A 26,393-nucleotide genomic window follows, 5' to 3' on the forward strand; every position below is an offset into this window, starting at 1 on the left:
AGTGGCTGCAGCCAATGGAGCTCTGGTCCAGCCCATCTTGCACCTTTTAAAAGCAGAGGTAGCTGGTTCATCAATATATAACATCACGTGGTGCGCAGCCAGCCACTGCGGCCCTAATTGCCCCGTCAGCACCAACCCCTTTGTGCTGCCTGGCTGGCTCCAGCTTTTGTTCCCAGGCAGGTCTACTGTGGTGATGCTGCACGCCTGGGCCTCTCCGCTGTGCAGCACGCTGCGCCTTCACTGGGTGCCATTGTATCCAGCCGCTTGGCACGCAGGGCAGGCTGGCACATAGAAAGGTGGCATTATGACCTGCAGCTCCTTCCCTCCCTCCCCAGCCAACAGCTGTCAACAAGGCACCCTTCCAGCAGCACCCTGGCAGTCCCTTGACCCCCTTTTTTCCCTCTCCAAGTAGTCCCTTCTGTGCGTGGACCATCCTGCAGGTTGTTCCACAGGGCTTTCCACAAGGCTGGAAGAGTGCAGAGACCCCAGTAGTGGATCCCACTTTCAGACTTCTTGTCATGGAGCAACAATGACACAGCTGGTCCCCAAGAAAGCCAGGGGGCTTCTAGCTGACACTGGTGGGCTCCCTCTTTCTTAGCCAGCCTCCCCCAGCCAGCCCGCACCCCACCTGTCCTTGCCTTCTGGGTGTGCAGCCAGCTGCTTCATCTTCACCCATGGGCAAGGCTGCCTGCAGCCCTGGGTGTCTCAGGCAGGGTCCCATGGTGGCAGCCATGTGGGGTGCCCAGGGACCAGAACTGGGAGCCTGAAGTGCTCTGCCCAGGGAGTGCTTGCTAATGGAGCAGGTGGCATTTGCCTTTCTTTTCCCAGCCCCACACAAGTGGCACCCACAAGACAGTGGCGTCCCTGGGAACCCCTGGCTGTGCCTGCCTAGGTTCCCCTGCCCCAATGCTGCTCACTAGGCCTTAGACAGAGGGACATGGATGGGACCCCCCTCAAAAGAAACAGGGTGCAAAGAGGCAGCTCAGCCCTGCATTGGCTGGATGGAGCTAACCAAGCGTCATCTGAACACTAGAGCCTCATGTCCTTTTTGCTGCAGGGAAACTGCTGCAGCCCCATTATCCACCCATGGTGGACTGCTGTAAGGGCCAAACCAACATGTGGAGACCTGAAACCTGCTGATCTGAACAGGAGAACCTGCATGGCCTTGCTGAAGCTCAGTGCACCTGACACCTCTCAGCCAGTGCTGTCGGCAGCTCCCTACCCCAGACACCGCTGCAGCACTGCCAACACTTAGAGGCCCTGGCTCAGTGACCTCGTTATGGGTCTGGAGCAGAGGGAGCAGGGAAGGAGGGGAAGGGGTGCTATAGCTCCCATTTGCAGAGAAAGGCAAGGCTGGGATCAGCCCCAGGCCTGGCCTTGGCTGATGAGTTGTGTTTTAAATAGGTGACCGGAGTTCATCACATCAGATGCTGTTGCAAAGGATCTGAGTTCCTATTGAGTGTGAAAGGGGGTTGTTTATAATTTATGGGTTTTAAATGATGGGCCAAGAAAAAGTCTGGCTTGTGCCAAAGTGTCTCTCTCCTCTAGATGGCTGATGCTTGTACAAACATTGTAAAAATGCCAGCAATCTCGCTAAAGTAACATTACTTCTAATAATTAGGTTTATCATCATGGACTTCTATCGCATTACAAACGAGACACCTCTGCCAGAGTCACAGAGAAGAAAGTGAATTTATTTACAAGAAGATTCTCCCTCGCACATGCTCCTCCTCCTCCCCCACTGGAAGCCAAATCTGCAAACCCTGTCTTTCTGCACTATGAAAATAATTCAGGGCAGTGTGCGTCGTAACACCGTGTTTGTGATCAGTATTCCTCCAAAACCCGGTTCTTCCTCAGGCCTGGGGAAGGGCTATCTATAAATGGCCTTTTCTTTCTTAACACATTTAAGAATTAATAGTGTAAGTCAGAGCAAACACTGAAGAACAGCCTATAGAGCGTGAAGGTGGGGAACACTTGGGAAAAGCACATCGGGTTACACCAGGGACAGCCCTGCAGAAATGGTAGTGCCTTGCTGTTTCGAAGATAGAGGCAGGTGATGCAAAACAGACTGTCTTTTCAAGAACACACATGAAACCCTACATGGACAATTTCAGTCATGGGTACATTGATTACAGAAAGTTTTGGAGATACAAACATAGAGATATATATATATATTTATGGAATATTATAGAAGTATAATTCACAAGTGGTGTTTAGCCTTACTTTTTGCATTGTTTGTATGTTTTGTTTACTCCTGGATGGAGCTTCTAACAATTTGTGTGAAAACTTCCATAGAAAACAATTTTAGGGCTCAAAATGGTTAAAATATGTCTCCGAACAAAGCACTTTATTCTGTTCTGTTTTGTTTACAGACCTACAACACATATATCCAAATTTGCTTGGGTAAAAGTGAAATTAAACGAAAGATACACTTCTCAATGTAGCACGACATTGTTAAAATAGCACAGAGGGGGAAATAAAACCCTAAGTAATATTTTGAATCGTTACTGTCCAGCCAAATATAAATACCAGAAGACGAGAAAGAAAGCAGGGAGGAGAAAGAAAAGAAGAAAATAAAAGAAAGAAAACTTGTCTGTGTTGACCAGAATTGGAGAAGTTAAAATATTTCTCACAAGAGGAATGCCAGGTCCTGTCATTAGAGAATGGAGTAGGAGCTGCAGTGTTTGTCAAACTGGGAAGTGGCGCGTCAGATGGTTTGGTGGGGAATACAGAGGTTCGGATTAATCTTTAACTCGACACTTTTAGAAAGAGATAAGAATAGTCTTCTCAGAGCGACATGTACCGTCAGGAAGAGACTTTAATGACAACGTTTACAAAAGAAGTATCTCTGTAAATCCAGCGAGGGATTCAACACAGCCGTGTAACTAGAGAGGAGGAAACACGAGGGTTCACAGCATCGATCCTTTTTTCTTTTTTTTCTCTGTCCCCACCTCACCCCACCCCCATGTTAACTGTCCCGTTGGTGGCAGAGAGGCAGCGGTGCCCCTCTGCCGCGGCCAGAGGGGACGGGACGGTCCTGGCCAAGCGCCGGGGAGTGCGGCGGCACCTCCCGGCCGCTGCCCGCACCCCCCTTGCCTCGGCGACTCCCCTTCGGCTGCGTGTATCTGATTGTCAATTTTCTTTCAAAGTTTATTTTTATGAAAAACAAGAGGAAAAGCTCGGGCTTCGAAAGATGTCTAAAAAATTGATTTATGGTTACTATAAAGACAACAGTATAAATAACAAAGGAGGCAGCAGCTGCTGCGCGGATTGCCATGGAGACCCTAATGAAATTAGCACTATCAGAGGGTTTCTAATTTTTTTTTTTTTTTTGCGTTCTAAGCTTCTAATTCCTTTCCTATTTCAGATAGCCAGAGTGTAATTAAAAAAAAATAATAATAAAATAGCCCACTGAAATAATAATATGTGCGACAGATACCCAGTCAATAAATATATGTTAACCTCACCGAGGTTTTCGTATGCAGGATTTGATCTGAAACAAGATGGCCAAGCGCCCCACTTTGTAGGTCACCTCCTCAAAGCGGCTGCGCTTCCAGCCACAAAGGTGGCTTCACCCGGCCGAGCCTGCTGCCAGCCAAGCCACCGAGGCGCTCGAGTGGGGCCAGCCGGTTAGAAATAAATACTTTAAAAATACTTTCGATATTTTCTTTTAAAGTGTAACGGCTCTTTGTGTGATGCCACAGTTTGTTTTACTCTATTAATGACTCACGACTTGCTGTCTTACTTAACCCTTACATAAACTACAAACACCAGCCACTGTTACAACTGTTCAAGACTACTCTCTCAACTAGCTCAGACCGAATATACTAAATAGGTGAAATGTCAGTCACCACGGACCTGAATCGCTCTCTCGAAGTACTGGTGAAGAAACTCTACAAATACCCACATAAATACATTAAGACGAGGATAAATAATCAGTGATACAAAAATGTCTCGCTTAAAATAATAAATACATATCATTTAGTCCGATGCGATCCTTACGTTACGGAAGAATTCATAAATTAACTTCTCTGAAATAAGCTTACGCGCGGGCGAGTTCCCACCGCTCACGCCTGGTCTAACACACCTCAGCATGACGGCTGCTAACACTACAGCATCTCTAAGACTTACCTTCAAGTACATCATTACCAGCTTATCAGTCCCTCGGTTTGCAGTATATTGCACTGTCATGCTTAAAACAGCTCTAAGAGAAAGGCTCCTGCTCACGGACCTACTCGGGGCTGCGGAAGAAAGAGAGGAGCTGCTAGGGGAGACAAATCCACTAATACTGTTGGCACTCGAGAGCAAAGTAACACTGTCCCGTCAGAAAAAATGAGGTAATGGAGAGGGGAGCGGGCCCCGCCGGCCGCTGCCCCGCTACAGATGCGTGAGCTTGGGCGCCTCCTGCATCCGTCCCTGAGAGGTGTGGTGAGAGGACAGGTCCGTGTAGGTGGGGTGGGGATCGCAAGGTCCGTGGTGGTGGCCGCCGGGGATCTGGGCGGCGCAGCTGTAGTCCACGCTGGCGGAGGAGGGGTGCTGCAGGTGCCCCAGGTTGAACATGGGGCCCGAGGCCGGCATGGAGTCCACGAAGTTGCCCCCCACGTAGACGGGGCTGCCCTGCAGGCTGGGGTTGGCGAAGCCGCCGCCGCCGCTCTGCATGGGGTGGGGGTCGTACTCCGCGCCCGCGTAGCGCTTCTGCTGCGGCAGGCAGCTGCTCAGCGGCGCCGTGTAGGCGGCCAGCCCGTACATGCTCTGCTGGGATTTGGCGAAGGAGGTGGGCGAGGGCGCGTCGTAGCTGAGGCTGTTGACGCTGGGGAGCTGGCTGGAGTAGCCGACGTGGTTTGGGCCGCTCAGGGGGGGGCTGCGGTCTGGGGACTGTCCGACGGGGGAGTGCATGATGCCTTTGGCTTTCTGGTCCTTTTTATATTTCATCCGGCGGTTCTGGAACCAGATCTTGATCTGCCGCTCGGTCAAGTTGAGCAGGTTGGCCATCTCCACCCGGCGCGGCCGGCACAGGTAGCGGTTGAAGTGAAACTCCTTTTCCAGCTCCACCAGCTGCGCGCTGGTGTAGGCTGTGCGCACCCGCTTGGAGGCCGGCCCGGGGGGGCTCTTGTCCTCGCAGCTCTCTCCTGCGGGGAAGAGGCACAAAGAGCCGTTGGTCCCCCCCGAAGGCCCCCCCCCCCCCGGGGTCCCCCGGAGCCCCGCCGCCCTCTCGCGCTCTGCCGGCACCCGGGGAGGGGAGCCAGGGGGCCCGGGGGCGGTGCTGCATCCGTCCCTGCCCGGCATACACCCACCACCACCCCGCAGCTGCCTCCCCCAGGGGCTCCCAGCGACCGCCCGTCCAGGCGCTGCCGGGACCCGTCGGGGCCGCGCCTGCCGCCGCTGGGCTGGCAGGGGGAGCGCGGCAGGACCCCCCAGCCTGCCCCACCTGCAGCGCCCGGCAGGGCGGGGACCCCCGAGCGGGGCGGAGAGGCGATGGCAGCGGGAGGAGCAGGGAACAAGGCGCAGGGCCATGGGACTCAGCCCGAGGGGTTCAGCCCGGCTCCCCGGACGGGCAATGGGCTGAGGCGGGGGTGTTGGGCTACCTGAGGGGGCGCAGGTGCTTTTCTGCTTGGAGTTCTGCCGGGACTCCTTCATCCAGGGGAATATCTGCTTGCTGAGAGTGGCGGTGGCCGAGCCCGAGGAGTTGGGCCCCCCCTTGGCTTTTTTCGGAGGGGGTGCGCTGGGAGGGGGATTGGGCGGGGAGGAGGGCGGCAGCGCCGAGGGCTGCTGCTCGCCGATGCCCGGGGGCTGGCTGCCCCCGGGCCCGCCCCCGGCCGTCCGCATGCAGCTGCCGCTCAGCTCGCTGCCCTTGTGGGCCGGGGCGCGGCCAGGCGCCGAGCCCTGGACGGAGCAGGCGGAGCCGGGGTACTCGCCGTCCAGGCCAGCCTGGCCGTAGGGCTGGTGGGCCGCGCCGTAGGGGTAGGCGTCGGCCTTGCTGTAGGTGTAGCCCCCGAAGAGCCCCGCGTTGTCGTAGTAGGCGGCTTTCTGCATCCTCCGCTCTGCGATCGCCGAGGCCCGCGGCCCCCGCTCAAATAACATTGACCGCCGCCCCGCGCTTCACGTCGTCGGCCCGGGCCACTCGCAGCCACCTGGGGAGGGGGACAACGGGGACACAAAAGAGACCTTCAGTGGGGGGCGCCGGCTGGGAGCGGCCGGGCCGGCCCCCAAGCACCCCAGCACCTCCAGCCTCGGCTGGGCCGGTGGGCCCGGGGGCAGTGGGGAGGGAGCAGGGGCAGCGGAGAAGGAGCAGGGCACCAGGGAGAGACCGGAGGACAGCAGGGAGGGACCGGGAGTCATCAAGGAAGGAGCAGGGGACACCAGGGAAGGACCAGAGTTGCCAAGGAGGGAGCAAGGGACACCAGGGAAGGAAGAGGGTCAGCCGGCAAGAGCCAGTGCAAACCGGGGCACACCAGGAAGAGAACAGGGCACAGGAGGGAAGGAGCCACCCAAGAGAAATGCTGCTGGGGGGAGACGGGGGGAAACACCACACTGGCTGGACTTCCTAGAGGCCACTTTTTGAGGGATGTTTTCTTGCTTTGTTTTGTCTTTGGACCGTTCCCGCACGGGTTTCGCTGGACCGGCCCCCGCGGCTGCAGGCAAGGGCTCTCAGAGCGCAATGCGGGGCCACGCTGGGTGGCGTCCCCGGGGACCACCGGCCCGTTCCGGCGGAGAGCCCCCTTGCCCGCCCGGCCGGCACGCGTGCGCACGGCCGCGCACGGCTGACATGATGGATTGAGCCCGGGCTGTGGCCTAGCAGAGGCAGAGAAACCCCGTCCCCTTTGTAAACCCGCCCTCCTTCTTTCCCCCGGATTCCTCCGGAGTTAAAATATAACCGGCGCCATTCACTCCCTTCACTTTGCACTATAAAGGAAGTCGCAGGTCAGCTCCCCTATTTTAATTCCGTGATGAATTAAATTCCCTCACCCAACGTTTCTCGTCCCCTTTCTTTTTCCCCAGTATAAAGAACCTGAGACACTGAAGATCGTTTTTAGGGATTTCTCTTCTTTTTCTAGCTGCAAACTTACGGCGCTCCCCTCCCTGCCCCCCTGGCCCCCCGACGGGGCTGCTCAGACCGAAAGCGCATAGTCCTCTTAGGGCAGATGTTTTGGGGAAGGGTGCTGTTACCTTTCCCTTTGCCGCTCCCGAAACTTCTCTGAGCTTGATGCAAGATAGAAACTGTTCTGCAATTTTGTTGCGGCTTTTCAATATTCCTTGTTCTTATTTTTCTTGTCGAATAAGGGCTTTCTACGACATTTTTAGTAAATTTGAAATTAACACGTACTTCACCTGGCAATGTAAGTCTGTAACTCAACGTATCTTAGGGGTTCGTTGTATTTCTTCAGGGTTTAAGCCTATTAACATACCAGAGAAGAGCAGCTAAAATTTTTTGAACAGTGTCCGATAATTACCATTCTCCAGCCTATACCGACAGAGTCCAGCCTATACTGCCAGGGTACTGCTTTCTCCCGCAGCAATTGGTATCGCCAAATACCGCTGACCTGTTCTCTAAAATTCACCGGGAAACACGTCTGTTTAACTCAATAACCTCAGCGAGCTGCGATCCGCGGCCGCTCTCGGCCGTTTATCCCCAGTTACGAACTGCTGGGGTCCTTTTCTTCCCTGAACAAAAGCTTGGGATGATCTGCGAAGCTGACAGAAATGGGGAAAGAGCTATTTTCCTCTCCTGGAAAATCTGAGTTAAAAAAAAAATCTATGGAAATAGACGATGGCGATTCAGATGAGTTTTAACACGCTGTGATAATCTTGATGAGTCTTGAAAGAATTTCTGTGCAAAATAACTGTCTCTTTTTCCATTTCTGTCATCTACATTTTCGGGAGCGGTCTGGACTGAGGACTTTTGTTAGCACAACACCGCCTTAAGCGTAGGCTTTTATGTGCCTTGTGAAATATAGTTCCCAAAAGAATACGCAGAATCTTAAGAAAGAATATTGCTGTTAAGCTGTTAAAAGCCTTATTTCTTTTCTGAAATACCAACTGCTTGTGAACTCTGCTTGAACCTAAAAAGGAGGCTATGGGCCATAAATCACATGGACAATGCTCAACTGTTTGGTGGCTCATCTTTAGATCTTAAAAAGAGAGAGAGGGAGAGAAAGAGGGAGAGGGAGCAAGACAGACCTTTCCAGGGTTTGATTTTTCCAGGAGTGTAAGGCCCGGGGTGATGTTTTTATAGGTGACACCAAAGCAGGGGCTCAACACTTGGTGATTTGGCCAGAAACAGCCTCCGAGGAGGGGGAGCAGGGGGGTGGGGGGGAAGTGACATCCAAATGGTGAGGCCGAGCCGTGGGAGGTGGGCTTGGAGGCACCGAGGGTAGGAAGCCGCAAAGTATCCATGTCTGTGTTTCAGATTTCCCTTCCTCCTCTCCAGAAAGTTTAACCTCATCTGAACTGTTAGGCGTTGCACACCATAATGGGGCTTTTTGTCCCACCACTGGTTCCAGCGCTTTTGGAGGTTACCGACCCCCTCACGGCTCTGTCTGGGGGGCAGCGGGAGCCTACACTGCCACCGGCCCAGCGCTGCCAGTCGCTTTCCTCCCAACACGTTCATATTAAGCAGCTCTCTACTAAAACTTCCACTACACTTAATTCTGCTTAGGATCAATATCTAATATGATACCGAATAAATAAGAGGCGGTGAGAACGGCCAGTGGAACGGTTATTAAAGCAGCCGGAGCTCTCAGGGTGCATATCAATGCACCTGTCATTGCGGTTTGTAACAAAATTTATGACTGCTAGCGCCGTGGCAGTAAACGCTCCGGCCAGGAATGAAAAGGAAAACACTTCCCAAGCCCCGGCACTTTCAGAAGTGCAAAGCAGCCGGCGCGTAGGAGGGAGCCCGGCAAAAGAATCCCCCGCTCGGGACGTTTCCCGGCCGCCGGCCCGCGGCAGCCCCGTATATAAGGAAAGCGCCGGAGCCGCCGGCGGACTTGGCTGCCGCGCCGGGCTGGGGCAGGGGAGCCGGGCCATGGGGAGCCTCTGCCCCGGGCGAGCAGCCGGCACCCACCGCTGTGGCTGCGCCTGAGCCGGGGGGTGTCTCGCCTCTGGGGGTGCTGAGAGAGGGCACTGGGGCCTCTCAAACCGGCTACGGAGCCCTCGCCAGAGCCACCGGCTGGGTCTAGGGTTTGGCTGCTCCCCGGCCGGGCTGGGCTTCCTCCGAGCACGGGCTGCTTCCAGCGGGGCTTTAGTTACTTGGCGTGGCGGGCAGCGGCACCCCGGGACCCTGCGGCGCCGGGCTCAGCCCCGCCGGCGCTCCCCGCTCCCCGCTCGGCGGGCCGGCGGCCGGGCCACGGCGGCGCACCCTGCTAGGGGCCCATCGCGCCCGGGGAAGCGAGAGACGTGGATGGAAAAGGAAATTCAGAGAACTCACCACACTTATGTTTTTTCTTGATTTTTGACTTTAACTGTGTGGGTAGGATCTTCAGGTTCCTTTGGATAATCCGTGGGCACGGACCTGCAATAGAATTGAGAACTCTCAGCGGAAACTGCTTTGTTTTGGACTTTCTTCCTTACGACTTTGTTAATAAATGCACACCTCGTCCGCAGCCCCTCACCGTGTCTCTGCATCCGTGCCAGGTCTTTTACCAGACAAAGGGCAGACGTTTCTCTTCATTTAGTAATAGCGCTTTTGAGAGTGGCGGGGAGCAAACAAACGAGCAAGATACACCGGCTGCGGATCGGACCCGGGCAGGACGGCCTGCGGCGGCCACTCCGCCGGGCCCCGCGCACCGGCCGCGGAGCTGCGCCCGCCTCCCCAGCGGCCGGGCCGGGCCGGGGCGCGGAGAAGCAGCGCACGGGGGGGGACGGGCGCTCCATCGCCGGCCACACCCGCCGCACCCGCCGCCCGCGGAGCGCTCCGCGGAAACGGAGATACCGCGGGTCTCTCTCCCTTCCTCCCCCAAGGCCCCGGTTAAGACAGAAAGACAAACGAAGAAACCCCAGCGCCGAAAATGCGCCGAAAATTTTCGCGGCTCGAAATGAGCGTTTTGCGTTTGGCTGTGTAACGTGTCGACTCAGGACTTCAACAACTTAAGAGTGCCAGAAAATCCCCCACAAAGGAGCCCAGGTCATTATAAAGACGATTTCTAGCCACCATAAGCCTTTGAAATGACCTTTGGCTCGTACAGCAATAACTCACCACTTAATGAACAACCAACGGAAGCGCCTCCAATAGCTCACAACACAACAGACCTTACAACTTTCCACCAAGTCTTCTCGCTCCTTACCCAAACCCAGTAGGATGCTACATTCCCCCTCCAAATCACCTTAATTTATGCTGGCAAACTGGAGTTAGGGAAGTGGAGCTTCATGATTACACATGATGCTCGCTCAGGTTCTTGGCCCAGGCCTGTCCCGGTAACGTCTTATATAATATATTCACGTGGGCGTACGTCAACTTTAAGTGCTTTTTTTTTTTTTTTTTTCAAGAGAGTTCATTAGAAAGAGCACACTTTACAGGGTGTATGAAAGCAGCATAAGTTGGGTTGCACCTTAGCCCTTGAGCGGAGAGATCATAACATTGCAAACCAAGTCATTGTTAGCCGCTGTTGATTACACGGTAAGTTTTCATTTTGTGCCTAATTAATTATCGACTTCTCATCCCTTTCCGAAGCGGCTCCTCAACCTTAGAAGCAATAGCCTTCCTGCTCTAGACACGCTTTACTTGGAGAGAGCTTGGCCAAATATCGAGATTTCTGCGCCAGAGAGAGAGCCCCCAAAGTTTGCTCTGCGGAGAGAGAGGGGAGTAGGAGCACACCGGGGTTTTGTTCCGCTCCCAGCGCTGCTCCTGCAGAGCTGGCCTCGGAGAAGTTGCCAGAGCTAAACCCAGGGAAATCTTTAGGATTATTCAGGCGTGGGCCCAATATAGGTATTATTGAAATTTTAGGTGAAGTTATAAGTGAGTGCTTCCATCGAGCCAAATGAAATGCTGCTTGCAGTAATTGGATTCAGCTGACTAACTTGGCAGGCCAGCAGCTTGGAGGCATACAGCTAAGAAAAATGTTCACTGCTTTTAACTTCTGATCGAGCAGAGCAACAAGCAACAGAAAGAAAAAAAAAAACCCACCCCAACTTTCTGCCCCTAGGCTCCCTGTCCTGTCTCCCACGGAGGACTCGCCCGGGTCGCTCGGGGCGGGCAGGGTCCGGGCAGCCCTACACCCGCTCCTGCTCGCCAGCACAAAACCGGGCTGCACGCGGGGGCTGTCGAACAAACATAACCGAGAGTTCAGCCGGGCCCCAGGCAGGCCACAGGCAGTGGAAACAGGCGCTCCTGGGAGAACCGGGCCAGTTGCAACAGCCCAAGAGGGAGCTGAGCCGCAAATGTATGCGGGGAGGCTGTGTGGCCGCTCCCAGCCCCCCAGGCCGCCCGGAGAGGCACCAGTTCCCCCCTCCCCAGGCATCTTCCCACCGTCTTATTGATCAAACCGCACAAATGCAGGGCAAGAAACTTCTCGGTAGCTAAACATCAAGCCGTGCTTCAAACAGCGTGTGTTAACTCGAAGGCATGAGCGTACCGGTAATATCCACACTAAAACAACTGGGGGAGGAAAACAACAGCCACTGAGGAACACAAATGCACGGCGAGGGGAAAAGGTTCGGGAAGGTGCTTGGCAGGAATATTTAAGAGACCCTATGTAGGGGCTACATTACTGATGAACCTATTTTAAATCGTCCTTTACAAATCAACACGGCTACCCCCTGCCCGGCTATCCACGGCAACGCGTTAACGTGATGCTCAATCTTATTCTGGCAACGGGAGCATCCAGCAAAGTTGTCTCTCCCTCCTTTCTTTGCTTATTTTCAATTCCCTTCCTGAAACCACCGAATATCGGGGAAAGGGTAGGGGTAAACGTCTTCCCCTAGCCTTTGGGAAGGAGTCCGCTTTTTATTTAAAGAGCATAATAAAAAGAAGATACAGCTTAAAACGTTCAAGGAGGTGAAGACCACTCCATGCATTTGCAGCCGTTATGGACAGAGATTGCAAACAAATTCCAGACAGTCTCTGAGTAAAGGCGATAATGCAGCCCCTGTGGTTAAAGGTCCCATTTTGTCATGCAGTTGCTTACCTGTGTATCAATTTATCATAAACCTGGGCTTCTCACTTTTCAGCATCTGCGCTTGCAGTTCTTAGAATATATCCTTCACCCTTTGTCTGCAGACAATACTCTCCTAAACCTGATCTTGCGGTTTTACAGACATTTCCATACACCAGAATTCCCGATAGAACGCAAAGAGGCTCAAACTCAACTACCAATAAAAGAGAGCGAGTGGAAATCGGAATTTGTTGGGCTTAGGAAAAAAAAAAAAAAGAAAAAAAAATCAACACAACCCTTTAGCCATCAGCCTCCTGGAACCAAAGGCAGCAATTGGCCGGCTCGTGTTCTGTTTTGGTTCTAAATCGTGCGGCCATTGATGAATTTTGGGGGCAAGCGGGAGAAACCCCTTTATAATCAGAAATATAGCCACTGCCTTAAAATACAGGCATATTCGCCCACGTGATCGCAGGAGCAGCTCGCCGGGGCCGAGGCTGGCGCGCTCCCCGCGGCCGCCCGCGCCCCCGCGCAGCGGGGCTGCCGCACCGGGCCCGGTGGGACGGGCCGCCCCCCGCCCCGTGCCCCGGCCCCGGCCCGGCCCGCCCGGCCGCACTGCCGAGCCTTCTCTCCTCGCGCGGAGCTCCGCGCCGCTCCGCTCCGCACTTACGCGCCCTGCGGGGCCTGCGCAGCCGGGGAAAAGGTGAATTCCGCGGGATGATCCCAGGGCGCAGAAATTCCCGGCGGAGAAAGAGGAGGTATTTGGGACCGGCTGCCGCCGAGAGCCTGCGCCGGGGGCAGCTCCGCAGGAGCGCTGCTCTGGCCGAAAGGCGCTCGCTGGCTTGCGCGAATTTTTGTTTTCTCCTGCTCTGTACCGGGAAGATGCGGGGCAGGGGGAGACTACCCCTGTCTGGAGGCTAAACAAGCGTTGGGGAGAAAAAAAACCCTCATGACATTTGTGCGTGTGTGTGTCTGCCCTGAGCCTGCCTCCCCTCTCTTGTGTGTATGAAGAGACATAGAGCAAACCCGATGTATATCCGTCATGAGTGCCCACAAAGCTCCCCAACAGTTCCAGTTGGAGGGGGGGGGAATTTATATTAGCTCCTCTGTTTGATTTTTCTAACATATCTGTAGCTATAAATACACCACACCTAATCTAACATCTGCTATGATTTCATTACCATCCAAAGCATGGGGAGGTGACAGTAACGTATTACCTTACAATACTAACCGTAAGTGCATTGTAACATTTATCTAAATTACATTGCTTTTCCTGACTTTGCAAACCAGTTATAAAAAGATTGGAGTCCAGTGATGGAAACATAAGTTCAATGTAAATTATTGTGTACGGCTTCGGATTTATAATCCTATATTTCTTCGAAATGATGCACTTAAATCTCGCCTCAAGTAAGAGGTAATGGTTCTTTATATCCTTTTTCGTCAGCCATATATTTCGGCGTCTGGGTAGTTTTGCAGAGCCCCCCGCGCTCGCGTGTCTGTGTGTACATACAGCAACCCCTACACGCACAGCGTGTTCTGCATACTTGTGTACATACACACAAAGCCGAACATAATTCTGGCCGCTGTTTAGACATTTTGGATGACGGAGAGGTCTTTCGCTTCCTACACAAAAGTGCGAGGGAAAAGCTGGCCACCGGTCGAGCAAAGAACACGAAGAAGATTCAGAAGAATATGCCTTTTTGGAGGGCAGCTCAGAACCCCCTGGAAAAAGCCCCACAGCCCTGGGGTGTCTTTTTCAGAGTCTAGGGCTTAAAGAAAAGAAAGGCACTGCTTAATGCGAAAATGGAGGACGGCTGAAAGAAAGGAGCACCTTCGCCACCGTCACCAGAATTAAGACATCGTAAAGGGGACTGAAAAAGTATTAAGGAAATGTTAATCCTTTCGCTGGTGGGACTCCAGCTTTGCGCGAATTTGTCTCCAGTAAAGGATCTAAGACTTCTTCAATCGGAGCATATGTTCATAGAGCAATAAAACAGAAAGATTTACAGTCTCCTCCCGCCCCCCAGCAGCCTCGCACCCTTTCAGGAATTACTTATGATGATTTATAACAACAACTCCGGCAATTGTCAAACTGATAAAATAGCCCGGGCTATATGCGGGAATAAACGCTCTTATGAAAGGGCTGCGATTTATGTTCGGTCCATTTTATTGCCTGTCTTGGTGGAGTTTGGTTTCTTTCCCGGACCAACAGGATAATATAAAACTTCATTGATAAAAACGTAGGAGTTCTCGTGAAGTAGCAAATCTGTTCCTTAGTCACTACCAAAGCACATAAACATTTGTCATCTTTGAATAATTGAATTAATGTGTTATTGTTTGAATGTATAATTCATAACATAGGAAACTTTGTCTCTGTCCTGCCACCGAAACGGAAGTAATAAAAAGCTACAATCTAGGGGTTTTTAGAAATTACTCCAGCAAGGGATAATAAAGAATATCCTGTTTGCAGAAAGTATTTCCAGCTGACCCTGGGATTTCACAGAGGAATCTCAGCCTCGTTGTCCATATTCTATAGGGTTTATAGAGAGTGGCTTTCTATAAAAATATAAATCCGATTTCCTTCTGGTCCGGGCTATTGATCGGGGGCTTGAAAGGCGGCGTGCCCGCTTCGGGGGCTGAGTGCACCCCGGCTCCTCCGCAGCCCCGGGACGGGCGGCGGGCTCGGGCGGGGACGGGCGGCGGGCAGGGCAGGAGCGGGCGGCGGGCAGGGCAGGAGCGGGCAGGGCAGGAGCGGGCGGCGGGCAGGGCGCCCGGGGCAGCGGGGCCGGGGCCGGCCGGCCTTTGTGCGGGCGGCGGGGGGAAGGCGCGCTCGGCGCTGGTCCGGCCTCGCTGCAGCCCCCCTGTCAAAGGCACACGGCAGAATTTACGACCCCGCTGGCAGAGGGGCCGAGGGCCTTTCCCCGCCGGTGGGGCCGGGCAGCGGCTCGCCTGGCAGCCGCTTTGTTCCTTCCGCGCCGCTCCGCGCCTGCCCGCGAAGGCGGCCGCGGCCAGCGCCGCCGCCCCAGGAGGCGGTCAGCCTGCCTCCTCCGCGCCGCTCCGCGGTGCCTCCGCGCCGCTCCGTGATCGCCCTCTTCCCCCCACTCCCTGGGAAGCAAAGGTCACCGCTTGCGCCCGGTCCGGTTCCCGGCCGCTGCCGAGCTGGAAACCAGGAAGCAGCGTGCCCTATTTGTCAAGCGTTTGACAGCTGAGTTCATTAAGGCTTAAATAAGAAGGAATAAAAGTAAAAAATATTTACGTACCGGGCGCTTCTTTTTCGGCAGCTACCAAAGAGCTAGGTGTGCAGAGAGAGGGACTGCACCCTTTGTATATTATATTCTTGGGATCTCTTCAGTTTTCAAGTCTGATAGAGTCCTTTGCTTGGCAGATTAATGACGACTCCGTGTTTCTTAAGGGACGTGCTGAATTAATTATTTCGCAAATCACGTGGTCAGGACTTGTAGAAATCTATTCTTATCATCTTCCTTGCACTTTGAAATTCTGCCTGTTATGACTGTTCCTAGCAAGATTATTTTGGTCTCTAGGCTTGGAGGGAGACGGGAGAGGGGAAAAAAAAAAAAAAGGAAAAGAATCAGGGGAAAGGGCTAACAAACATGGCCGTTGGAAGCGGTGTGGCTCTGCACCGAGAGGTCCCTATTTACTGTACTGTACAGTGAGTGGGGTTTGCTATTGACTCTGCCTTTCCTCTTCATTCTTACCTTAACGACTAGTGGTGATATAATATACAGAACGGTATTGATGTATCGGGAGTAACAGGAGGAGCCATTAAACAGGAGCGAGAGAAAGTATAATCACAAAATGTGCCTCGATGTTTAAACTTAGCCAGTGTGTGCTTAGAAACGCACGCTCCCCCTCCCTCTGCGCGCTCCAGGCAGTAAGGGCACATGCCTCCTTCTGTGCACCTCGCTCCTTTCCCGGGCTGAGCAAGGGACTGTCTTTTTGGACTCGTGCCTTGACCATGCTCCAGGAGAGGACAAGTCCTCGGTGACAAATACTTATGACAAAAACAGTGCAGTCGACTTCTCCTGGCCGGAGGTATGTGTTATTGTCTGAGGTGCTTATGGAGGGGAGAAAAAGCTGATGTTTGCCTTAGGTGCATGGGAAAGTTTAAACTCTCCAAGTTTTGTGTTCTCTTGTCATCTTTTGCTTGTATTGGCGAAAAAAGTGAAGCTTACTGTCCGGAAAAGCTACTCACTGCATTTCAATTTCAAATTTCCATTTCTTTTTTGAATAGATTCCTTCCAGGACTCACCCATCTAAAAGGCACACATCTGTGTGGGGATCGAGGTGACTTCAGGTGTGGTTCCTTGCCTCCTACCACACATGCATAAATCCGGGAGTCATTCTAGGAGGGCTTGTTAAATGCAAAGCAGTAGCAAATGGATGACAGGCACTTTTAACTGCAGCCTAAATGTAAATATAGACTCCAGCTTGGCCTAGAGTCACACCATTATGGCTGGGGCAATCATCAAACCTGTTCAAAGGGACATTTGGAAGGATGCTATGCAGTCACTCATCTTTTAACACTATAATGATGGGAGGGACAGCATTTTCACAGGAGAGAGACCCACCTTGTAAGGACTGTTTGTTCAAGGTACAAACCAGAATCTATTTCTCTACACCTTTTATTATTTCAAATGTATATGGAGGGCTTACATCAAAACTACAGGCGACAATTAGTATAAATAACACTTTAATCAATGGCAGCAAAACATTGGCAAGGTCTATAAAAAGCATCACACTTTAACAGAGATGGGGGTATTGCTGGACAATGTGACTATTCAACAAAGGCTCCAATGCACAACATTTCACCCATGATAAACAAAAATCACCAACTTCGCTTCCTCCACAAAATAGTTCTGGAATAAGGTTAAAAACCAACAAAATATAAATCTCAGGTTTGCTTTGCACGGGAGATACTGACCAGTGGGTGCTGCTGGTCGTTATTACAGACATTCCTGACCCTTCAGAGCACTGGCAGCTGGAAACTATTTCTTTTGGTACTTTCTGCCTCCTGTTCACTTATTCTGCAAGCTTACAAGGCAATTACAACTAAACAAACTTACAGTGCCCCAGCTTCTCTCAAAAGGGACTTGCAAACAGGGTTGTAAGAGCTGTGCCTGCTGAACCCAACACTCGTCCTGGAGATATTAACATTTCAAAAGACAACGAGACAAATTCTGCTGGAAGCTACATCCCTGTTTGACTTCAGTGGATGGGGGAAGGAAATCTGGGAGCAGAATTTGGTCCTTTAACTCCGGGAGCCAACTCGGTTGATAAGAAGCACAAAGCAAGGATTTGCTTATCCAAGGCCATTATTTTCCAGAACTGTACCACAGATGCCAAAGTTGGTAGCTCTTTCTCGAACAACACTTTTGCCCTGCTCCCAGCCAACTTATCACAGACTCTAAGTAAACAGCGGGGGTCCAGGAGGGGGGGTTTCAAGAAGAGCAGCCACAGAGGTTTTTCTCCCCCTCACCCCACCCCAGATTCGTATGAAGAGCAAAGGGAGGGCTTTGGACAACTCTGGAGGCCGCTGCCACAGGAACGGGGTGCAACAAAACTTGAAAACTTGTCTCAGGAATTCCCTCCTCAAGCGCTGCTGCTAGCTGCTCTCCATGCCAGAGAAAGGGAAGGGTAGTTTGGGTCCAAAAGGTTAAGGGTTTAGAGGTCACTCTTCCCGGCTGAAATACAACTAATCGAATAGAAAATTTGTCCTCTGGGTGAACCTGTTCCTGCAATTTAGCCGAACTTCAGTAAAATACCTTTTCAGCTTCTCAACGTGAAGGCGTCAGAAAAAAGACGTCTTTACTATGTATGAACTCGGTGCTTTTTGTCATAGAAACAATGATGCGAATAATGCAGGAATATCCATCTTTAATATCACGACGTGGAGATATTCAAGTATTGCCGTGTGCAAGTCTGAGAACTGGGCTAACCCTAAGGAAGAACAAAGAGTTTTCTCCAGGCTCTAAAACAAAAGACCAAGTCTTAAAGACACTTTGCAGACTTCTAGGGATGAGAAAAGGGCAGAAATTAACCGCTGGCCACAGTTAATGCTGCCGAATACACCCCTGTTGAAAAGCTCGCCTTTTATTTTCGAATTAATTCAAGCCCATTTTGGACAGTGTTTTCCCGAGCGAGCCCAGAAAGCAGTGAGTCCTCGGTGGGAAGCACCCAGCCTGGAGATGGGCACATTAACTCACCCCCTGCTCTTTCCACTTTCCTTCAGCGTTTGCTCTGGGTTTCCTTCTTTGCCTCTTTTCTCTTTAATAAAGGGATCACCTCGTTACAATTTCAATTATACGGTCCCTCTCCCATCCTGCCCTGAGGGTACAGGAGATAAGGGCTGAGCTTTAATATCTCATGAGCAGAGATTTAAGTGGCTGAAGGAGCTGGTTTGGCTGGGTTTGGTAGTTACAGCTCACTAAAACTTTGGCACGATGCAGCCAGCAGCCAGGGACAAACCCGTGGATATTAGACCAGCTCTGCTCCCATCCAAGCCTTTCCCCTTTCCCTGAAAGCAACTTGCTGAGATTTCCAGCCATCAGAGTCATGTGTCGTGGCTTGCTCAAAAACAATCACTGTTCTTAAAAAAACCCAAAACCAAATACAAAAAAACCACCAACAAACAAACCACAAAACAACAACACACAACAGACCAAAACAACCCCAAAAACAAAACAAAGCAGCAACCCACATAGCCTATCTTTCTCTCGGGCAGAAAAGAAATTTAAAATCTGATTGAAAGAATGTATTCAGCTTTCAGTTTTGAATGGCTCAGATTATATCAGAAATCACACTAATTTTTCACTCGGGGGTTTTCTTTTTATTTTTTTGTTGTAGGGGTTGGCTTCTGTGGTCCTTTCCCCCCCCCCCTTTTTTTTTTCTACATTTTTAAATGAGGTATTGATGGTTTAAAGCACAGCGCTGAGCAAAGCAGACTTGGGAAACAGATTTCAAGCCTGTTAGCCCTGGATGGCACACGGTAAGGAGTAGGGACGCCTTTCCTATTCACAAATAAGGAAAATCAAAAAAAGGGACAAGAAAGTTGTGTACGTCCAAGACAAGTAAACAATTATACATGTGTTCATGGGACTGGGAAGGAGAAATACTGTATTTCAGCTCCCCTTCTCCTTTTTTGGTTTGACTATTTTGTTTTTTATCTTTACTCTTCTACATAACAAATAAATAAATACGCTAACACTATCAGTACATAAAATAACCCGTTTTGACTTAATTTCTATGCACACCTTCTGAGACGTTATAGAAATGAGCAAGTATTTTCATTACACCAAGAAAGGTAAGCAGCACAAAAAGTTCACAATTACTAGTCTTTATGTTCAAATAAAAGACTATGCTATAAATTTCCTGTCCTCAACTTGCCCAAATGCATCCTCCTCCAGAAACTGCATGGGATAAAAAGACAATTAAAAGTAAAAATCCAAGAATAAAGCATCAAACCTCTACTTTCGAATTCAAAACTGCAACACAGGACAGTGTCATTTTCAATGATTTATTACTTTTTATGGACAGAAGGTCTCGTTTAATATTTTCCCAATTCCCACTGCCTGCATGATGTTTCCTTTTTTTTTTTCCTCCTTTCTTTCCCCCCTTTTTTTATTTTTCCTTTTTTAGGTTGTGCTAGCAGAGGCAAATAAAATAAAAGTCCAGAGTAGCGTCATTTTGTCTCCTTTGTACAACAGTACCTTAAAGAAAGATGACAGTTTCTCGAGTCCTTAGCTGCTACATGCAGGTTCTGCTTGGGCAGTGTCAGTTATGTACAGTACTGGTCAGAAGCAAAGGATGAAATGGAAAATTTCACCTCTTCTACAAAGTTGTCAAGTCAGTCTGATGGTCCTTGGAACCAGTCTGTAAATGGGGGTTTGAACCAGAGGCAGAAGACCTGCCCTTCGTGTTGGGCAGTTTGTGATCTTTTTTCCACTTCATTCTTCTGTTCTGAAACCAGATCTTGATCTGGCGCTCAGAGAGACACAAAGTGTGGGCTATCTCGATACGGCGGCGCCTGGTCAGGTACCTGTTAAAATGAAATTCTTTTTCCAGTTCTAGGACTTGCTGTCTGGTGTAAGCTGTGCGGGAGCGTTTAGGTTCCCCTCCGTTGTAATTGGGATTCACTGGGAAAAAAATACGGAGAACTTTACAAAGCTAATCTTGACTTGCCGGTTCGACTTTACAAAAGAAAACCTTACGAGCTGCGAGCATGTGGCCGGGCTGGATTCGTCCCAGTCGCTTACAATGAACGGGCTGCTCTCCCCCTCATTTAAGGCAGGCGCTGCAGGCACACGCAGCTAGGTAGGCTGTGAGCCTCTACCAGGCTCCTAAAATGGAGTTTTCCCCTGCACGGCAAAGCCCCGCATGGCCAACGGCCTATTTCCTCAGCAATAAAAATTTATGACGAGTGTAATTGGCTACCTCGGCTTAAAAAGCTCGTCCACGAGCCTGGCAGGGACTCGGGCGAGCGTCGCTGAGGACGATCGGAAGCAGGGGAGAAGAGCAAAGTAAGAAGAGGATCCTTACCCGAGTTAACATGGACTTTCTTCATCCAGGGATAAACTACTGCTGGCTGCTTAACTGCTGACCCGTTTGGGGCTTTGAGGGCCGGCTGCTGGCTGCAGGCTCGCGAGTTGGGCATTGGAGGCGGTGGACAATGCTCTGCTTGGCCGGGGAAGTGGCTCGCTGGGCCGGATTGCTCCTGTCCATGACCCCGCGGCTGCACGGCAGAGCCTTGGGCATTGCTACAGCTAAAGGGCTGCTCGCTGTAGTTTGACCGTGGGTAGAGACCCTGGTGCTGGAAATCAGAGCCCTGCGAGTCACTGTAGTACTCGGCCCCCTGCTCGCCTAGGTAGCTATTCTGCAAATATTCCTCGCAAGGAGGAAATTTGGGATCCACATACTTAGAGTTCACCATATACGAACTCATGGCCATTAATTTCTGAAGGTAGAAAATACTAATTTTTCTCGTGTTGTCTTTTTTTCCCCTGCCATAGAGCCCTCCTACTTGCTGTCAACTGAATAAAGTTAGGCGGGCATGTGACCGGCCCGGCCAATGGGGAGGCGGGAGCCGATCACCGGATTTCTCCGCAGCTCAGCATTTCCACCGATTTCGCTCAATAATATCCCTGTAACCGAATGACCCCCCTCCCCGGCGGGTCGCACCCCCCGAACCAGGTACCGGAGGTGCAGTGATGCTCCCCGGGCGGCGGCCGCCTCCCCGGCCCGCAGGTAGGGCCAGCCTTTTGTCTGAGCCGGCTGCCCTCGCCCCCGGCGGATGGTGCCCCGCCGCCTGATTCACCAGCCGCGATCGCCACCGGGGTTTGTTACCTCGCTTGAAATAAAATATCGAAAGAAATATACGGAGCGAGGAGCTGAAGTGGAGTTAAAAGGGAGGAAGCTGATAAGGAGGCGAGGAAAAGAAAAGCCATCAAAGAAGGGGGTAATAATCATGTACAATAGATCTGTCCTGTCTTTGTCTCGCAGAGGTCATCCAAAAGTTACCAGAATTTAGTTCTGCTGAATAAAATTAGGCAATCAGTAACTTCTCATTCACTTTCAAGCCTCAATATATACGTGTGCATACGTACGCCCGCACAGATGCAAACGCACACGTATATACATAAATCTGTGCACGCACGTGTGTAAAATCATACAGATGGCAAGAAACCGTTCACTTTTAACCATTAAAGTTCAATCAATTGAACTGGAGACGCCATTTAATTAGGTTAAAAATATCACGGGTTTAATGAGATAAATTCGGTCTTCATTCATCAATATCATTCCTGGAGCACAAGTAAATACATTCCAGTGAGACGAATGCTGGTTTTGCTGCTGTCGTAAATATTTTGATGCGATCTGGACCCTTGACAGGAAAATTTTGCTAACGTCTGACATATCTAGCTAATTTATGAGTATCTTTTTAAAGATTCATTCACTGATCGGTAGGTAATTTTTTTTCCCAGAAAATTTGCAACTTCTGGTGAGATTAACTGTTTAAATTCACAGTCTGTCAGTGACAGTTAGGACTGAACGATAACTGACATTTTAAGAGACGTCCTAAACCTTAGCAAATAGGAGCGAGGCAGCAAAACTTTTATAAATTCTGAGTGTTCAGCACGCACATGCCTTTTGATTCCGCCAGTATTTAAACTTCTAACCATTTGCAGAAAGGTGAAGTTTTTGCATCGACCATATATTCCCCTAGAATCGAATCTGTGACTATATGAATATCACACAAATTCGGTTCTACAGGGTATATATAGACAACGTAATAACATTCTGTTTTCATCTACAATATAGCAGGTCTTTGCAATTCTCTTAAGTCTTTACTGTCTTCTGAGGAATGCAAACTATTCTGCTGGGACTCAGTTCTGAAATACGGATTTGCAGGACGGTGGGATTTCAGAAAAGATTCACGCTTGTTATTATTGCTGTAATAGAGCTATAAGACTCTGCACCAATTTATAGCGACGAATTTCGCCTACCAAATTCTCAGAAAGACCTGCTGTTCACTTTAAATGCTCTGCCATTTACGTCCTCGCTACGGAAAACGGACGTTACCGGTCAAATTGCGCTATTTAGAATAATAATGGTTAAAATAATCTAGAAAATAGTCTTTATCTATTTAGGCTAGCAGGAATCTGAAGAGATTCTCCATAATTAGAAATACACACACACCCCCAAACAAAATAAAAAAAAAAAGGAATTAAAAAAAAAATCGAAACAGAAGTAAAACAGCCTACAACAGAAACAGCGATTGGTGAAAAAGAGGAGATTAGAGGCTGGAGTTAGTTGCTCTCGGGAAGGGGAGAGTTTCCAAATTTACCTTCATCCCATTATGCTGGTCTAGCTATTATCCCCGCGAGCTGCCTGCGAGCCGCAGCCTCGCACCCTCCCAGGTTCTCCCCGCCGTAGCGTTTATGGTGAAGGGCAGGGCGAGAGGTCAGCCGAAATCATTTACAAACATATCACAAAGTTTCATTATTTTTACTTTGTCGACAGCGGCACACAGGAGTACAAAAGTTCATGAATTGTGTCTGACCCAGCTCCTCACTGCTGTCCTGCGGTCAACCTCTTCTGCTTCCACTATTTAAAACAGGCACCATAAGGACAAATAATGGTGCGGGTGTGATACATCCAACCACTGCGGAGGGCAGATTTGGGGGTGTTGCGTTTATTCGAGCGATGTGTACCGGTTTGTTTGCCTGGCTCCAACTCCCAGCTGCCTGATCTGGGGGATGCTGGTTTTAAACATCTGCTTTCTTACCACTACGGTGGTGTCTTCTTCACAGCAAGTGCAACTCGAAACGATTTTGTGTCCCTAATCTGCTACCCCCACCCCCCCGGATTATTTAAATCTCCACCCAACTGTTTTAAGCGGCTCGCCCCGCTTTCTCCTCCTTTCTTTGAGAGGAGGGGGGTGATACCTCCCCCCGGAGGGGGGTATTAACCACTCGGCTGAACTGGCAGGGTAACACACACCCCCAAAGTGAGCTCGAGTTTGGGGCAGCCCCGGGAGCGGACAAGACCAGCGAGGGCTGCCCGGGGAGAAGCGATGGGGCTGGGGAAGCAGCAGCTCCCCGCTTTGCTTAATACTACACATTTTCATATTTGTTAGACGCTGTGACCTGCGTTTCACCTTATTGCACGACTTGCTCAGACAGGTCAAAGCCAAAGAGTTATTGATGAACCAAAGCGTTATATATTCACCTCCTGTTCAACTGCCCATACAAAATGCTTTTGATCTATCAGGCTTTTTGTATTCTGGTTCATAATCAGTATGCTAAATATACTTTGGCAGAAAACAAGTAATCCATACATTTAGGGCCGGCCCTGGAATAAAATGCCAAGGGCATCTACATAGCACAGGGTTGAGTTACGGGGGGGGAGGAAAGTTACCTATGGAATACAATTAAAACTGCAACGCTGCAGGCGATTCTTTAGTTTGTATATGAGGGCTCGGAAACCAATATCGCAATGTCAGGCAAAAAGAGAAGGAGAAGCCTGGCAAAAGCAGTGAAAGAGATTATTTATCAGCAAGCAGGGAGAGGAAACAGGGAGAAACGCAAACAAACACAGCTCCTCTCCTGTACATGTTCCCGATCAGAGTGGGGCTGACAGGAGCAGGGAGGGCAACGTATACCTAATGAATTTCCAAATATCGCAGGATTTCTTTCCTCTGAGCCAGTCCCATTGTGACACACCAGGACTTATGCACTTAGCTCCTTACTGCAGCCAGAAAGGTTCAACAGCATCTCCTGCTACACACTGATCTGCTGCCCTCCCCTCGGTCCCCCCACCGCAGCTCATGCGGGACCACCGAGGATGCGAAAACCCCTGCAGCAAAAGGTTGCCCTCCTGAGCTCAGATACCCATTCCCTTCCTTGCCTTCACAGCATTTAGATCCACGTTTGGATATCCCTTGCCCGGAGAGACGTGGTAGCAGAGGACCAGCGCTACCGCCCCGCACGACCTGGCTGCAGCGCGGCTGACCCGGCTGGCGGGCGCTGACAGCCCCCGGAAAGACCCCGCCGCCTCTCCCACCCCTTCACCGGGCTGTGCCAAACGACGTTAACGTTAGACAGCAGGCACAGCTCTGCTTGGAATCCCGTCTGGAGGAAAGAGTGGGAGTAGCCAAGGTTGTGAGGCGCCGGGACACAACGTGATCCGTCCGGGCTCTGCACGGGGAGGCGCTGTACGGTCCCGCCGAGTTAAAATGGAAACGCTGCTAATTGCTTCAGAGTGCTTAAGAGCAGGACACCTGCACAGCCCTATAATAAACCCTCAGGAGACTGCACCTCTCCACCTAACGCTAGCCAGGACTATGACAAGGTACCACAAACCAACTCCACAAGAGCCTTCACATGCTGACATAGTCTTTTTTCCTTCCATATTTTTTTTTTTTTTGTTAGCAATATTCAGCAGGGATACATAATTTTTAATTCTTCCAGTCTGAAGGGAAGAAACAGGATTTTCAAGCAACACAAATTATGAGAAATAAGAGGTTACTTACGGTGGATGTCCTTCCATGTTGCCGAACCTGTTGCAATAAAAACGTGTGTTACTGTTGTATTCCACATACGGGTGATATTTCTGGAGAACAGTTACAGACCACGTTTGATAGATGAAGGCAGAGAGGAGCTGGTGGTAAATCCTGCGAGCAGCGGAGTGGTGGGGTGGAAGCCCCTTCAGAATGAGGACCACGTTGCACTCAGGCAGTTTTTTATGAACACATGCTTTTCCTGTGCCTGGGGTGTGATCTTTCACTTTTAATATTCATAGTCTAGATTTTATACCGGATAATTTCTAAAGGGATGAAAAGCCAGACCTCCCTCTTTCGCTGATGGGGGGGGGGGGGGAAGAGTAACAAAGGCCTTTTTTTTTTTTTTTTTTTGTTCCGTGGCTATCCAGTCACAAATGAAATATTCAGATCACCTTTGCTAAACCATCACCCACAAAATCTCACAAAATGCCATGCAGCATCGTATCCATGCTGAGCACAGGAAGAACTACAATTTTATAAGAAAAAGTCTCGGATTACTCTAAAATAGGTCCCCTTTAAGATCACCTAATTAACCTAACAGTAACCACGAGACATGCGTCTTTGTTTGCATTACAGAAGGACAGATTTGACTTGAACTTTCCTTCAAACCTTCTAATAAATACATTCAAAGATCACATTAAGGAAAACAAAAACAGGCGCTCCTGAAACGCAAATAATATTGGGGGGTTCTTTTCTGTCAGCGAGTTTTCCTCCTCTATTGCCTTCCTACGATATCTTGGAAAGTTATTGTATTACACACAGAGCAACTGCCTCGGTATCAATAGTTCACTAGATAGAGCTTCCAAAGACTGGTTTTGTTAAAAAAAATTAATTATTTGTTTTAGTTCTGCCCACTCTGGATAGGATTCAGATCTTGCGAGAACAGCGGAATAATATCAGCATTTCAGCACTGAACATTCCCTTACCGTTCCTTTCCTTCGTATCCCTTTTTAAATTATTATTATTAAAAAAAAAATAAAAATGTTAGCTTTAAATAAGATGCCCCATTGATTCAGGGATGTCAGACAAGGGCAGCCCGCTCCTCCCGGCGCTGCCCCAGCCACCTGAGCTCTACCTGCCCGTTTTCCCCAGCAAGGCAGCCCCGCACTGCCGGGCGGCGCGCGCCGGTGCCCCGCTCCGGCAGAGTTTCGAGGGGTGCAAAGAGCCCGAGCGCGGCGGCGGCGGCGGGGAGGCCGGTAGCGGACTTACTGTGCGCTCCCCCCGCGACCGGG

General features: G+C 50.6%; 3 protein-coding genes across 4 annotated transcripts in view; all 3 read right to left on the reverse strand.

The window, feature by feature from the left end:
• Positions 1-21,323, reverse strand: part of MTX2 (metaxin 2) — a 76,343-nt gene extending 55,020 nt beyond the window's left edge. Inside the window, exon 1 of one of the 2 annotated variants that reach the window (XM_055718278.1) lies at positions 21,319-21,323. The gene's annotated coding sequence lies outside the window, so the exon portion shown is untranslated. Of the gene's footprint in view, positions 1-14,756; positions 14,761-21,318 lie in introns of those variants that run through there. The other variant, XM_055718277.1, reaches the window with a different exon arrangement.
• Positions 2,994-6,123, reverse strand: HOXD3 (homeobox D3). Its single transcript, XM_055718279.1, has 2 exons — positions 5,586-6,123; positions 2,994-5,129 (listed from the first exon to the last, which is right to left on the reverse strand). The coding sequence occupies exons 1-2, from the start codon at positions 6,079-6,081 to the stop codon at positions 4,378-4,380; spliced, it is 1,248 nt and encodes a 415-aa protein (XP_055574254.1). The 5' UTR covers positions 6,082-6,123; the 3' UTR covers positions 2,994-4,377.
• Positions 19,460-21,224, reverse strand: HOXD4 (homeobox D4). The gene is made up of 2 exons (XM_005442915.4): positions 20,643-21,224; positions 19,460-20,239 (listed from the first exon to the last, which is right to left on the reverse strand). Exons 1-2 carry the CDS (start codon positions 21,049-21,051, stop codon positions 19,935-19,937), a joined length of 714 nt encoding a protein of 237 aa, XP_005442972.1. The 5' UTR covers positions 21,052-21,224; the 3' UTR covers positions 19,460-19,934.
• Positions 21,324-26,393: the final 5,070 nt, after the last annotated feature.

The sequence above is a fragment of the Falco cherrug genome, chromosome 8 (assembly GCF_023634085.1).
Source record: "Falco cherrug isolate bFalChe1 chromosome 8, bFalChe1.pri, whole genome shotgun sequence".
Lineage (NCBI taxonomy): Eukaryota > Metazoa > Chordata > Aves > Falconiformes > Falconidae > Falco > Falco cherrug.

Coding starts and splice junctions, on each gene's coding strand:
- HOXD4 (XM_005442915.4), bottom strand. CDS start 21,051: ATGGCCATGAGTTCGTATATGGTGAACTCTAAGTATGTGGATCCCAAA. Junction 20,240..20,642: donor GAAAGTCCATGTTAACTCGG/GTAAGGATCCTC, acceptor TTTTTTTCCCAG/TGAATCCCAATTACAACGGA.
- HOXD3 (XM_055718279.1), bottom strand. CDS start 6,081: ATGTTATTTGAGCGGGGGCCGCGGGCCTCGGCGATCGCAGAGCGGAGG. Junction 5,130..5,585: donor AAGCACCTGCGCCCCCTCAG/GTAGCCCAACAC, acceptor TCTTCCCCGCAG/GAGAGAGCTGCGAGGACAAG.